General features: G+C 36.3%; 1 protein-coding gene across 4 annotated transcripts in view; it reads left to right on the forward strand.

The window, feature by feature from the left end:
* Positions 1-14,905, forward strand: part of GABRB2 (gamma-aminobutyric acid (GABA) A receptor, beta 2) — a 161,292-nt gene that overhangs the window by 55,470 nt on the left and 90,917 nt on the right. For all 4 annotated transcript variants that reach the window (XM_009879800.1, XM_009879796.1, XM_009879799.1 and 1 more), the window contains one exon: positions 1,317-1,537. In XM_009879800.1, the coding sequence (XP_009878102.1) occupies positions 1,317-1,537 (221 nt within the window). The remainder of the gene's footprint in view (positions 1-1,316; positions 1,538-14,905) is intronic.

The following is a 14,905-nucleotide window of genomic DNA, read 5'->3' on the forward strand; positions in this document are numbered from 1 at the left end:
AAAAAAGTTTCAATAGTGGTCTTTAAAATACAAAATAGCTAATGAGCACTAACATTGCAATTTATGCAATAAAATGTTCATATCTTGCATGCTTTTCTTTGTTATGCAGTGCTAGAAGTCAGTTTGTGAGATGTAGTCACTAAAGCTAATTATTTGTACTAGGTCAGGTGGGATTTCTTGTTTTCAAGTGCCTCAGACTGATGCGTAGATATAGACTTTCATACTGTGACATGGCTGAATCCTGAGGTTGTTGATCATCAGCAGCTTTTGTTGACTTCCCGTTGAAAGCAATCTTTTGTAAACTAACAGTTCTCATTACGTAATGAAGTGCACATTAAATATGAATTCTAAATCAAAATAGTCTGAAGCCTGATTATGATTTCTGTAGAACACAGAAAACAAAATATTGGTTTTAGAATATGCCTTCTTTTGGTATTCCTTCAGTATTGTTTTACAGCCCTCGACCTAGTGATCTATGGTCAGATATACAGCACCTTTGTGTATTATTTATGGGGTTTTTTTAGTATAGGCTAGTATATGATGAGTATTCTGCATCTGTATGACAGGTCTTACAAAAAATATATTTTTTGTCATGATATTGTTCTCTAAAACACCAAAAGATTGAAACATCTCCAAAGTACTGTATGCTAGTGGCCTGCATCAAGACAATGCAAGTCTCATAATACTGCAGCTATTTACCCAGCTGCTTAATTGTGCTCCCCGAATTGTTCAGTGAAGTAACCAGAGTTACTTCATCTGTAAAATTAAGTAGGAGACTAAGACTCTATAGCATAGAAACCTCAGAGACTTCCCATTGATTTCAGTGCCCAAGGGAAAGTTAACAGACTTTGAAGATATTTTAATTTGCAGAAGTATTTGGGTAGTAGCTGCAACTTCAGAGATACGAGGCCTGATCCAGAGCTCTATTGCATACAGTGGAGATTGTGACATGAAATTCAGAAGTGTGAATGTTCCTGTTTCCTAGAACTCCCAGGCTTGTAAGGTGCTGCAGAAATTGCAGATTTTTAAGCATCTAAAGATATGTTTCCATTTTGGTTTTAAATATTGAAATGAGAACTCCCGAGTCATGCATAAAACTTGCATACCCCATATTTTCTATATTCTCATTTCTGTTATTAAGTATACACAAGATGATCAGTACTGTAAAAATAAATACATCTACTCATGGAAATCCTGAACAGAAATGTTTGCCTTTAAGAACAGTCGCAATTAAGAAATGTGTATTTGCATTATTTTTATTGCACATGTATGCTGTCTGTTTCAATGCAAACTTTTTTTTGTTTTTATAATCACAGGACTATACATTGACAATGTACTTTCAGCAAGCGTGGAGGGATAAGAGGCTGTCGTATAATGTAATACCTCTAAACCTTACTCTGGACAACAGAGTAGCTGATCAGCTGTGGGTTCCTGATACCTATTTTCTGAATGACAAGAAGTCATTTGTACATGGTGTCACTGTGAAGAACAGAATGATCCGTTTGCATCCAGATGGGACAGTCCTTTATGGACTCAGGTCAGTTTCGAACTCTTCTGTCTTTTATATTTAGTATTTTAATCATGGCTTTAAATTAAAACCCATTCTTTGCCTCCTTTTATTGCTGTATGCTATATAACTGATGACATTCCAAAACCGATTTTAAGTATTCTAAGAATTAATATAGATTTATTTTTATTGTTTTTAATGTAATTTTTTGAGATAAACAGCCATTTTTAATACAGTTCAGACACTTGTATTAAGAACAGATAAGACTGTAAATATTATTTTAAATACTCATTCTGGATTAAAAGCCAGTTTTAGCACTGCTTCCTCAAAGAAATTGAAATAAGAAATACAAAATGAGGATTAGAGGAAAAAGGGGAAAACGTATATTACAGCTGAACTGATAGTTTAACTAAATGATATATTTGATAAATATTTGTGATTGAGTATTAGATTGGTTTGTATGCTACCCAGATGAATCAGTTGTCTGATTTTCACGAAGATGAGGTGTGACTGGAAATGTTTTTCAGCCTGATGATTACGGAGAGTGGTGATTAAATACACATGTTCTTAGTAACTGGAAAAAATCAACAGAAGAACTGCACTCTTGAAGTTCTGAAAACTGGGGGAAATCTCTGTTCAGCAGTGTTTATAGGAAAAATAATTACCAAGAAAGTGATTTAAATATATTCCTGCAAAAGGTGACTGACTTAATATTCTGTGAGTAGATAACAAAATAGAAAGAAAGCATTGACTTGGTTAAAAAAAAAAAAACACCAAAGAGAGAAAATGCTGCAGAACTTAAATCTAGAATGTCTCACTTTCATTTTGAGATTAATACACTATAGTCATTTTAGGTAAGCTAATTCTTAAAACTTTTATTAGTGTATTTCTTTAATTTTCAGGGAGTTTTTTCTATTGTCTACCTATAACTATCATGTCAAAAAGCACACACTTCTATATCTGCTTATTTTCTACCTAGCTGTAAAGGAGAGTGGCACAGGCTTTTATATGTTTAGTTCTGTCACTTGAACAAACATGGACCGTGAAGTTCATATTTAATTAAGATCATGTATTACCAGTCACTGCTCTGGATCCCTTTCGTTTTGCTATTGCACTTTAACATGCAGGTGTTTCTGGAGATCCTTACCATGAACAGCTTTAGATTATTGAGACAGCTGAGCAAATACAACTCATCTTGGCCAGTATTAATAAGTTTCTCCTTAGGGGCTTTTGTTTGGAACGTGGGTAGTAAATTGGAACTCAAATGTCTAAAACTAAGTCCTAAGCTGTCCTAGGACTTCAGGCTTAACACTTTTGGCATTTGACTTCAATTTTCACACCCAAACCTGAAAATTGCCAGGGTGATTGAGTTTAGCCAGTCACTTGTGCCAGGGAATGCCTTTCTCAGGACAGGTGGCTTCTAGCTTTTGAGTAGAAACCGCTCTCCTTGATACTGAGAGAGACTGGATCAGTGCTCTCACCACTGTGCTGGAGTCAGGCTTCAGATGCATCCTGTCTGGATGGTCCCCGGGCTCTTGCAGTCTGTGCCAGGTGGTGATTCACCTCCAGAAAAGAGGGTTGAAAAGTGTGAAAATGTTCACTTATCAGGTTTTGAGGCACTCTCCTAATGTGCAAGTTGCTGGTTTCATCTTTCATTGTAGAACCTAGAACAACTTCCACTTGATGGAAAAGATCTGTACTTTTTCTGGCTCCTTAGCTTCCTCTGCATTGAAGGAATAGTACTGCCTTTTATAGCTGACAGTTGATTTTTCTACTTAAAAAGTAAAGGAATAAAAATAAAGGGGTCATGATAGCTACTAAATGAAATGAAATTAACTAGCTACAGCTAGGACATAGGAGAAGTATGCTTTCTTGATGTATGACCACAGCAGGAAAGTATGTAAGTGAATTGAAGAGCAGCAGCAAGGCAAATTTTACGAAACATGGGAACATGTAGAGGATTTTGTTTAAACATGCGAAAAAAATATCCTTACGCCCCTCCTCTTCAAAACTGAAACTATGTGTTTCATGTTTAGATCTGTAACACGGACCAGATACTCTCTTATGAACTGCAGAGAAATATTGTGCCATATATAATTAAATGGGTTTAATTTTGATTTACATATTCTGCTCTTTTGTGCTGGTTATTACATTCACTGTTGGTTTTTTGGGGTTTTTTTTGTGTCCAATTGTGTTTTCTGTGTAAGAGTAGTTCAGGCTTTGGCACTGTGGCTGGGAGCAAGTCTAGAGTTTTTGTTATTCTTCAATGAAACAACAGGTACTTGGTCCCTTGAAATTGGGGAAACTTTTTATTTACAATAAAGTGAATTTGCATTAATAGAGTGAGAGCAATAAGAACACAGCAAAGGTTTGGGTATAGTTTTCAATTTAAGAACCTAAAATCATCATGTTTATTTTTCAGAATAAATTAGGGAACAAATAAGTTTAATATTTTCAATAATTCTGACTTTTTATCGCTACTTGTGACAAGTAATTTTCATTCTGACTGCTTAACAATCCATAATAATTTCTATGAATTCACACACACACTCTCCTGAGTGTTGGAGGAAACATAATGCTGTTTGGTCTTCAAGTGAAACAAAGAAAATCATGGCAAAAGGTTTTTCTCTAGCTTTTGTGACACATTCAGGTTAAAAGGAAAATGTTTAAAGGCACAAGAGGTACTGGATTTGGAAGAAGAATTTTTCTTTGGTCTCAGTTGTTTGGATAAGTAAGTTTGTTTTAGAGAAATCTTGACTGCATCTGTATACGTGTATGTTTGTAATACATCTCTCTCTCAAAATCTTACACTGTTTCGGTAAGAACCTGTTGCAAAGGCGGTATCAGTATGAATTTGAGAAGTATGTTTGTTTCTAGCTTTACCTTTTTCTTTTCCAGTTTGTAAAATTTCTATCTGCCTGTCCTTCTCAGGATGTAGCCTGTTTCCAAGGAGGGCTGCAGAAGGGATGGCCAAGGGCAAGGGACAAACCTGAATATCAATATAGGTCTGTCATGGTTGGATAATTACCTGCAAACCCCCCTTTTTATATGTCATAATTATTAATGATTAATGGACAAAGTTTTGTATGAGTCTTGATGAAATGTAGAAGATCCTTCTTCTTCCTCCTTAGACTCAGCTGAGTAGGTCTCAAAAAGGCTTTTTGGCTAAAATGTCTTTCAGACACAGGGCTGGATGGGGCAAATGCACATATTGGTAACACAACAGAGTTATGCGATTGGCCATATTCTGCTTTTGCCTTCACTGGATCATGTGGCAATCAATGATATGATTCTAATGTTAAGGTTTCAGTTTTATAGCTTTAAATAGCTTTAACTAGCTATTTCATCTAAAATTAATTCATAGTTAATGTGATTTGAAGTGTCCACAGTAGTGATGTATTTAATGCCTGCTTAGTATTAATTTACGCATATCTTAAAAATGCCTGATTCTTACTAATGTTCACGTATCTTTTAAAAAAACCCTGTACGCTGTTACTGTTCTGAAAATCACTACTATTATTGCTGCATTAATTTACTTTAGCTTATACCTGCAGTTGGCATATTCTTTGAGATGCGTTCTACTAAATTGAGATGCCTTTAAATATCAATCTTAAGTTTTTACTTTTGCCTCCTGATACATCTCTATATAAACGTGTGTGTGTATATATGTTTCTGTGAATTTGGTTTCATTTACCTTGATTGCTGTAACCAAATTAATTAAACTGCAAGTGATCTTACTACCAAAATGGTAGTGTATAAGTGTAGCTGTTCCATTCTTTTATGTCCCTATAATTTATTTTTTTGGGATATAGGAAGCAGCGATCTATTAAAATTGTTCTTTTTGGTTTTCCTCACAGAACCCCTACACGGTATGCATGTCAGATCTGATTAGATTTACCATTGTAAAGGTAAATTTCAGGAAGGACTAGGAGGCAGTTTGGGAAGCACCTGGCTTATGCTGTCACTGAAATGGGGGGAAGAGAGAGAGAAAGGGCTAATAATGCATGTGGACATCTATATGGTAGTTATGATGTCCTCATAGCCTGCCCTATTCACTGCTACAGGGCATTAGTTGATGACAAGTCAGTTGTTCCTTTTTTTTTTTTTTTTTACAGAGAACATGGCATACTGGTTACTTCTAGGTTTAGAAGGATTTTTATTTCTGAGGGATAGCTGCCAGCTATTTATGTTTTGGGAAAGTGCTTTTTTCACATTAGAGATGCAGTATGGTATTTACAAATATGAACTGAACTTTCTTTTTTTTCAATTTAAAAAATGGGGTTATTTAATACTATTTTCGTATTCCATCTGGCAAGACAATTCTTTGTTGCTAAGACCAGGACATTCAATAGATGATATACTTAAATCACTAAAATGGTAGAAAATTGCAACATATAGTCTTAAATGAAGAGTCGTTTCAGGGAAAATGACTATGTGTTGGCAGTTAAGATGACTTGCAATAGGTTATTAGTGGTTTGACAATGTATATAGAAAAGGAAACTTAAAAGACCAAGATTGAAATCTAGGATAACAATCAGTTTGCAGTAGGCTGAGCAAAGCTTGAAGAAGATATGCAGCCAGAACTCAGGCAAATACATGGCTTTAACTAAATTTCTGTATGTTAAAATATCTGGTTTATGTAATACACAGAGCAGAAATAGTTGCGATGGTAGAAAAGATATGTTGTTTCTTAAATTTATTTTTATATGTAATATAAAAATTTTCCCCTGACTTTTGACATAAAATCTGTTCTCAAATGCAGACAGAAAATTCAGCTGTCTTCTGGTTTATTCTGTGTAATTCTGGGGAAGAAAGACTTCTCTGATTTTTGCAGCCTGTGGCAGCATTGGAAGTTTTCTGAGGTGTTTTTCAGGGTTGGAATGCAAAATTTGAGAAGGGGGGGTGGGCAAGACCCTTCTGTTTGCCAATTTGGAATAGCTACTTTTTGTGTAACTTTCTTAGGGTGTCTTTCTGGAAGTCACCTCCTTGCTGGAAGACAACATTTGGGTGTTGTGTGTCAGAATAAGGAGGAAATTAAGTTTAGAATATTAGGGTTAAATATAGTTAAAGAAGTGGGTGAAGACAAAGATGTTTCATTTGGTTTTGCCCCATTAGCAGGCTGCTTTTAGATACTTGCTCTTCCTTACAGACACTTCTCCTGAGTCCTCACAAGTGAACTCTGTGACAGTGGGTTAGTCATTGAGGACTGATAATTACATGACAAAGAGTATTGTATACCTTTGTGTCTCTACACCAGGCCTGTTTTACGCTTTTTGTAACTGAACCTTGTGGGTATTTTTTCTGAAAAATAAAATATTCACAGAACCTCTGACAGAGGCCACATCCTGAGAGGTGATGACATTCCCATCCTTTTTAGCCAAAAGAAACGAAAGGAAGTAGAACAGAGTAGTTTTGTCAGAAATGAAAGACTTGTCCTGTTTAAAAGCTCAACAGTCTTACTTGCCAAGTTTTATTTAATACAGGGCCACTATAAGTTTCCGACCCAACCAGCAATAATACCTAACTATTTGACAGATATAACCTAGTAATATCCTGTAAATGACAGAATTATGTGTATGATGGACTTACTTTGTCCTCTCATTACTTCTTGCTACCAGCATTGAGTCATGTGAATTCAAAATAGTCCTGGATGCTTGGATTTTGCGTTGTCTCAGCTGTGCCTTCTGCTGTCTGCTCACTCGGTTTCGGCTGCTTGGAAATTTGCACTGTTGCAAGTAAAATAGATTCTCCCACACTTCGCTCCATTAAAATAGCCTTAGGCATTTTTGTTGTATTAATAGACTTGTTTGCAATTTAACTTCTCATATACAGCTTATTATCTACAAAATCTGATGGGCAGTTTAAAAAGCAATTGCCTTTCTAAATGCCTTTAGTTCTCAGAACATACTGTTTGAGAGGTGAATTGTTCACACCAGACATCCTTCAGTAAATTATCTGATCTTTATTTTGCTACTTTATTTTGCTACTTTTTGCTACTTTTTGCTCCTCTGCAAGAAAGAGACAGGAGATCTGCCCTGCCTTTTTGCTACAAAAGTGTATTTCCAGATGGTGGATAGAAGTTGTTTAGAGACTTTTTAATGCCCTTCCATGCTAAGCAAAAATCTTCTCAATAATAGATCATCTTTCTCAATTTTGTGATTTCAGAAAGGATGACAAGGACCTATGCTTCTTTTCAGGGAGAGGGAAGGTGTTACTCTAGATGCTGCAGTCCTCATCATGGTAACTGTCCAGGGGGCAGGTGTTTCTGGTCCATCACATTGATGCCCTACAGCGAGATGCTTTTCTATCACTCTAGTGTATCAGCTTGAACACCAGATTCCTCTTTCAATAGTATCTCAACATAGTGTTGCCATTCGGGGGGGGGGGGGAATCGGGCATATCTTCATGTTGGGTGGGTGTTGAAAGTGTCATGGCAGGGACGTCAAATTGCCAGTAAAAGTATAATGTGAATTTGGGGGCTGAAAAATTACATATTAATACATGGTAAATGCCAATTTGAAAAATATGCTAACCATTTTGGACATTAAGCCCTTTTACTGTCTCTGTCCTAGTGATTTTGGCCCAGTGGAAAGACAATGTGTCATGCAGTGACGCAGAACTTCAGATTGAAAATGCTTTCTTGAATGTAAAGTTTCAGAATTTTGTCTTAAAATAAAATAAGAAGTTAAGTGGTACGGTAGCTTTCTGTTGCCCCAGTTAAACATGTAAGTTTTCTTAATTTTGGATATCACTTCTTGTCATTCTTTTTATCTCATGTAAACATATAACACTAAATCTCTTTATATGACAATAAGGGCACATATGAGCATTGCAAAAACTAAGTGAAAAGTAGTTTGTTTAAGACTTGTTTGAAAATTACAATCTCAGTACTGTGAACAAGTGTTTTCATTATGTTAACTGTGTAATTTTTTTTGTGCTAGTGCTCACGCTCATAGGTCCAAATACTGAACTTTCAGTTGCCTGGACTTGCTGAAGTTAATTCACAGTCTGATATGCAGTTGTTTAGTTTTGCATGAGTAATGAGGTGAATTGGATTTTTGTGTCCAAATTGTCAAGGCTGTTAGAGTATACATACACGTTTATAAGAACCCTTAAATCTTGCATGCAGGTGTTCAAAGCAGGAACTTTGTGAAAACAGGCAGAAATAAATGCAAATGTAGTAAAACATTATCTCAAATTGAAGTCATGTAGCTGTTGTGAAGACTTGAAAAATTTTGAATTGCCTATGAAGAATGCTGCACAACTATGTAGACTTGTGAGTACAATGCATTAACAAGAAAGCATCATGTTGTGTTTTGGGCTGAACCAGCCGCTGGGTGACTGACAGATGCTCTCCCCTACCTCTGTTCAAAGAGAGAAGCAGGAGAGAGAGAGAGACTTATGTGTTGTGAAGGAACTAAACTACTTTAATGAAATATTAATAATAAAATAAAAAGGAAATAATGAAATATATACAAAACCGTATCAAGCTCCCAGGATGACAGTCACGTCACTGGCTGGCACTGGGAAAGACCCAGACTGGACTCAGTGATGGACGGGAACATGATTCCGGATCTAGATTCTGGATCAGAATCAAAGGCAGACAAACAGACAGAGTCCTCCTCAGACACTGGCCATTGGAGGAAGAGGCTGACCCTTTGATCCCTCAGCTCTTATACTGAGCATGAGGCAAATGGGATGGAATGCCCCGTTGGTCAGTTCTGGGTCACCTGTCCTGTCCGCTCCTCCCCGTAGGTGGGACCTCTCTATGCTTTTCTGCTCCCGACCCTCCAACGGGGCAAAAAAGAACGTGAGCTGGCCTTGGTCATTATAGCAATAAGTATAAGCAGGGGCCTCTCTGCATACCATCCCTGGGCATCAGCTATAAACATTGGTCACTCTGAGAGCCATCAGTGTCTGCACAATATGCTGTTAATTTCAGTAGTTAGAAGAAGCCCAGCTAAGAAATAAAGCTACTGAACAAAATTGGTCCTGTTTTACATCAAACCAGGACATGTTACCACACTGATGTCATTATTTGGAAATCCTAGGGCAGGACAAGTCCGATACCAGTTTTTGACCTGCACAGTGATTATAGATCCAGCATAAGGAAAGGAACTTGAATCCCAGTATGTTGCTTAAGTGAATTAATTGTTGTTTTAACTAAACAAGGTATGAACTCTGGTGTAAGGTACAGGCTGGATTTTTTCCTTACTCATGCACATAGTTCCTTTGAAAATGCCAAGGAATTTGGCACAGAAATACTACTACTGTTATTTCTAATGATATATAAACTGAAGATCTGGACTGTCTTTGTGACATGAAACAAATCACACAGCTCCTCTGCCTCAGTTATTCCGTTTATCATATTGGAATACTAAAACCGACCTTCTCGCAGGGGTGTTGTGAAGATTAATTAATTAGTTTGTAAAGTGCTTTGATCCCATAAAACACTACCTAAGTGCCAAGCATTATTATGAAGAATTATAAAATGCCAGCCTTCATATGCACCTTGGGATAGCTGTTTTATAGATACAAATCTGTTTCATTCTCCTTAGAATCACATTGTTATACTTTTCCGACATAGCAGCCCATTCACAAAATGAGCCAATTTTAGGAAAGATGCAATTTTTGGAATAGAGAGGAGATCACCGACTGTCATAAATATCTTTTCCAATTAAGGATTCGTAGATTGAAGATGCATTTTGCTGCAGGATTTGGAATGGTATCATTTCAGAACACCTCCATCCGCAGCAGGAGGGAGGGTAGTTGGATTTTAAATACCTCCCCTATCTGAAAGAAAACAAAGATATCTTTCTACTTCAGTTCCTTTATTGGGTCTTAAGTATGGGATAAGTATTCAAGAGGGTCTTTTGCTTTTATTTTATATGAAGTGGCTGTTAAATCATTAGTATGTGAATAATTAATTCAATTAAGCTTAATAAGGAAAAAGCTTTAAGTCACAGGAATCTCTTCCATTAAAAGCTCTGTTATCCAAGATTATTACATTGCAATGAAGTGAAAAAAAAATTCTGAGTTTTATTGCCGAACAGACAAACTGTGGCATTTGCTCTATATTAGCAAGAAAATTCCATCAGCTATAGAACCATGTAATAGTTTAAGTTGCTCCAAGGGTACTGCATATTTCAAAAACAAATAGAGGTCATCAAACATTTTATCTTGAATTGAAATTTAAATATTAGCATAATTTAGAATTACAGCAATCTATCTTATTTCCCTTCTGTAATGTCTTTTATCTTATCATTCTAGCTGGTAGTTGGTCATTCTGACAATGGAAATTTTCAGATGGGAAGAACGTGCATAAAATCTCGGAATGCTCTGATCGAGACTCAGCTAATGAGATGGATGTTAAATGTGTGTATACACACACGCTTAAATACATGACATATATATTTGATATATAAATGCAGTGAACGTATATATGTATAAAATTCTACTTGCACATATTTTTCGTGTAAAATTGATAAAATCTGAGATGGATGTCATAAGTGGGGCAGGGTCAGAGAGCTTTATGAATTAAATTTTAAGGCCTTGCATGTGTAAGAATAATAAATGTTACGACAACGTTTAGAAGTCATAATACCTCTTTTATTTCCCCTGTTTCTGTGTGTTATGAACAGTCACTTTCTAGTTGTTCTTGTGATTGTACAGATGAAGTTTTTCTTTTACACTTTTTGAACAATACTGTAAGACAGTGAATACTATTTCTTAAATGAAAGGAGCATTTTTTTTTTCCTCTAGCAAGTGTTTTATCTGAAAGTGCAAGTACTTGGGCTTATTTTTCATTCCAGTTAAATATCCAGTTTTAATGATTTTTTTTTTCAAACAGTTTTCCTTTATTTTTGAGTGCTTTTTCTGTGAAGAGCTAATTTTTTATGTTTTATCATATTTTTATTGAACTTTGCAAAATGGTAAAATGGTTTCTGAGAAATAAGAATTTCCTAAACTCCTAAAATACAAGTATTATGTTTTTAGTACTTTTCCCCCTATCTCCTGGATCTATTTTCTATTTCTTTATTCCTCTGAAAATATGCCCTCAATGTTCAAAGCAGCTGAGGAGACCTTAACTTGGAGCAATATTCAATCCTGCTTAGAAGGAGAGAAACTAGGATAAGTTACAAGAAATTTGGGGGTTCTTTTGCTTCCAGATAAGGTCTTCAGACTCTGGGCATGTGTGTAACCATCTGCAGAAAAGCACTTTTAAACTATGCTTATCACTGATCTTTAGGGTATAATGCAGGCACTTTCGTTCGCCATTCACTAAATAGTTTTTCTTCTCTAAATCACTTGTGTAAACAGTATCGCTTTCTTATCTGGTGCCTTTTTCTTTCTGAATAGGCATCCCTAGAACACTCCCTGCCTTCTGCTAGTCTAGAACCACATCATTTTAGGAGGGACAGAACAGAAAAAGTTTGGAAAACCATTCTTTTTAATTCACTTGGATGTGCCATCTGTATGAGCAGATGGGAAAAATGTCTCAGGGCCAAAAGGAGACTGGGAGACCAAACTGCAAGGAGGGAACTACATGCAAACGTGTTCCTAGTGTCAGAACAAAAAGGACCCTAGCACTTACCTCAGTGATGTCACCTGCAGCCTGATCCCTCAGAAATTGCTGTCTCTGTAGCAGAAGATGTTTCGAGGGGCTGTAATCAATACTGTATAGATCCCCATGGCTTGTAGTCTGTGGACACTCTCCCTTCTGGGCAACTGCCACAAAAAACCAAATGTTTATGTCCCCAAATTATTCTCACATATGAACTGTGAATCCACATTCGGCATTTCATGGGGAGGGTTTGCCAGAGTGCATTATCCTCCTCAGTTTCTGAATTGAGAAATCTTAACGCTTTCTCCATCTTCATATGGTACAATGCATTGTTCTTGACAACACTGTTTTAAAAAAAAAAAAAAACAACTGCAATAAATGCGGACTATTGAACATACATGACATCTTTCAACAGATTACAATTTCATTTGTATCGTGACTATTGCTGACAGCGAATGCCTATTCACAAATGGTGTGAAAATATTTACAGCTTATAAGCATGTTTGTATTTACTGACAAGGGTCTCTTTCTTGGGACTCTATTTTAAACAATTTATCTTGAAAAGTGAAAGGCATACAAAAACATATGAACTTTTTGTGAAAAAAATCTTACTTCTCCCAAAGCCCTGTGCAGGGTTGTAAAGCCACTGGGGATTATAAAGCTAACATTTGTTTCCACTTAGAAAATGTAGAGATAGACCTTAACAACCAGTGCAAGACTAAGTTAGTTTTACTGTAGAAGGTATTGGATGCTGGCGCTTTGCCTATTGAAAATGCGTATGGAAAATTTATTCAGTATATCTTGAAAAACGTTATGGCACATTCTCTTCAGTGTCAGAATGGAAGAAAAGAGGGATGAGTAGCTGTTGGGGAAACACTTCAAGATCTCTGTTTCAGTTGCATTAACTGAAGCTGCTGCAGTGTGGTTAGCACCAAGTGTTCTAGCATTTATTTTGCAGACTTCCCTCTCATGGACCGTGACTTTTCTAAACCCCTTTAGTGTGTTATTTCTGTCAGTCCTGAATCTACCTCTATTTGGAGATGTCTGGGTAAACGGAAAAGTTGGAGCTAAAAGAAAACAGTTCTTTATTACAATATTGCTATCCACAAATTCTGTCTGTTTTTTTGTCATTTGTTATTTGTGATTTTCTTCGTTGTGCCAATTTGTACAGTAGTTGTTACTGGTGGAAATGCTAGCCAAAATTAGTTAACAATAATTGGTCTTTGTGTAGTTCTTTTATTTATATATATATATAAAAAACCAAGATGTGTGTTTTACAAAAATAGCCATGTACCTTAAGAAGGCAATATAGTTGATACACTGCATAGGAATAAACACTCTAACAAAATTCTGAATGCTTCTGCTTATGTGGGATGAGCAACAAAACATTAATTTACCATGATCATAAGGCTTCTCACAATCTACTTTGTAGATATTTCTACCAAAATATTACAAATTTCAGGCAATGAAAACTGCTGGGAAAAAGATTAGAAATCTGCTGAACTCAGATGACTACGGAATGTTTGTATGTGGTCAGCTGAGGAGGTAAATTATTTTTAGACTTTGCTGATAAGCTCAGTCCTTTCAGTGAGATTTCATCATCTGTGTTTTCATCTTATCATTCTCTCTCTAGAATATGGCTCGTAACTGCTCCACTTGTTTCTGTATGTAAAAAGCAGAGATGACATCAGTGCACAAGATGGGGAAACAAGACAAAGGCAAGGAGGCGCGTACTGAATATTCATCCCTCTTTCCTTTTATTTTTAATTATACACATTAGAAGCTTATTTCATAATTACATCCCAGACTACATTTTATTCTTGGCTAACAACTGAGAATAAAGCACTGTGCCTCTTTAAACATTAGTCTGTGGGCTGTTTCTACAACAAAAGGGTCTCCAAAGCACATATAATTTTAACGTGCAAATACTATGTTACGATTGTCCTAAAATGCCGTTGAATATTGTTTCATGGTGTTAGTGTTGATGGGGAATCGTCATGTACGACAGAGCGGAGATGACTTTTGTTGCTGTTGGATTTTTAAAGAGGTAATAGAGTAGCCTAAGAAAGGTATGCCATTATCATTTTCATATAACTTTGGTATGCCTTCAAGAAAATACATTCTAGAGCTGAAATATTTACCTGAGAGAGAGTTGTATAAGGACATTGCTGTGTGTTAAATACCACCCCCACCCTCCCCCCCCAGGGTCTAGTTTATTTCCTTTCAAAGGAAGAGATACTGAAGATATAGTCAAGGTTAATTATTTTTCATAGCCTTCCATGTTCAGCATCTGATGCAAGATGTTTTTCTATCATAGACGAGGCACAATATAATTTCAGGGAAATTATTTGTATGCAGTTAAGACTGGAGGATACTGATAAAATGTTGGTTGCTGGTATTCAGGAAGGTGATCTTAGTTTGCAGTTATCTATGTCTTTAATCATACAAATATATAAAACTTGGCATGGTTCTGAAGGGTTCTGAAGTCTTTTCCAGATACCTATCCTGCAGGGTTCAGAGTTACGATGTTTTAAAAATATTTAGTTAGCTTAAAAAACCCCAAACCAAACAACTGTAAAATCTGAGGAAGCATGAGTACAAGTTACAGTTCCAGAAGAGGTGAAAATCCCATTGTTTGAGTGTATAACGATCTTCATACAGAAGGACTGAGAAGAAACTTTACCCTTGCACAGGTGGTTCTGTAGGTACCCGTTGATGCTGCACGTGGAGTCTCACTTGCAACCGCAGTTTGCCATTTAAATCAGGCTTCCTGTCATCACCTCTTTTCTGCTCCTTCTTTGATTTAACTGTACAGACCCAAAGCTTATAATATA

This window comes from Charadrius vociferus, unplaced genomic scaffold, assembly GCF_000708025.1.
Source record: "Charadrius vociferus isolate BGI_N301 unplaced genomic scaffold, ASM70802v2 scaffold212, whole genome shotgun sequence".
Lineage (NCBI taxonomy): Eukaryota > Metazoa > Chordata > Aves > Charadriiformes > Charadriidae > Charadrius > Charadrius vociferus.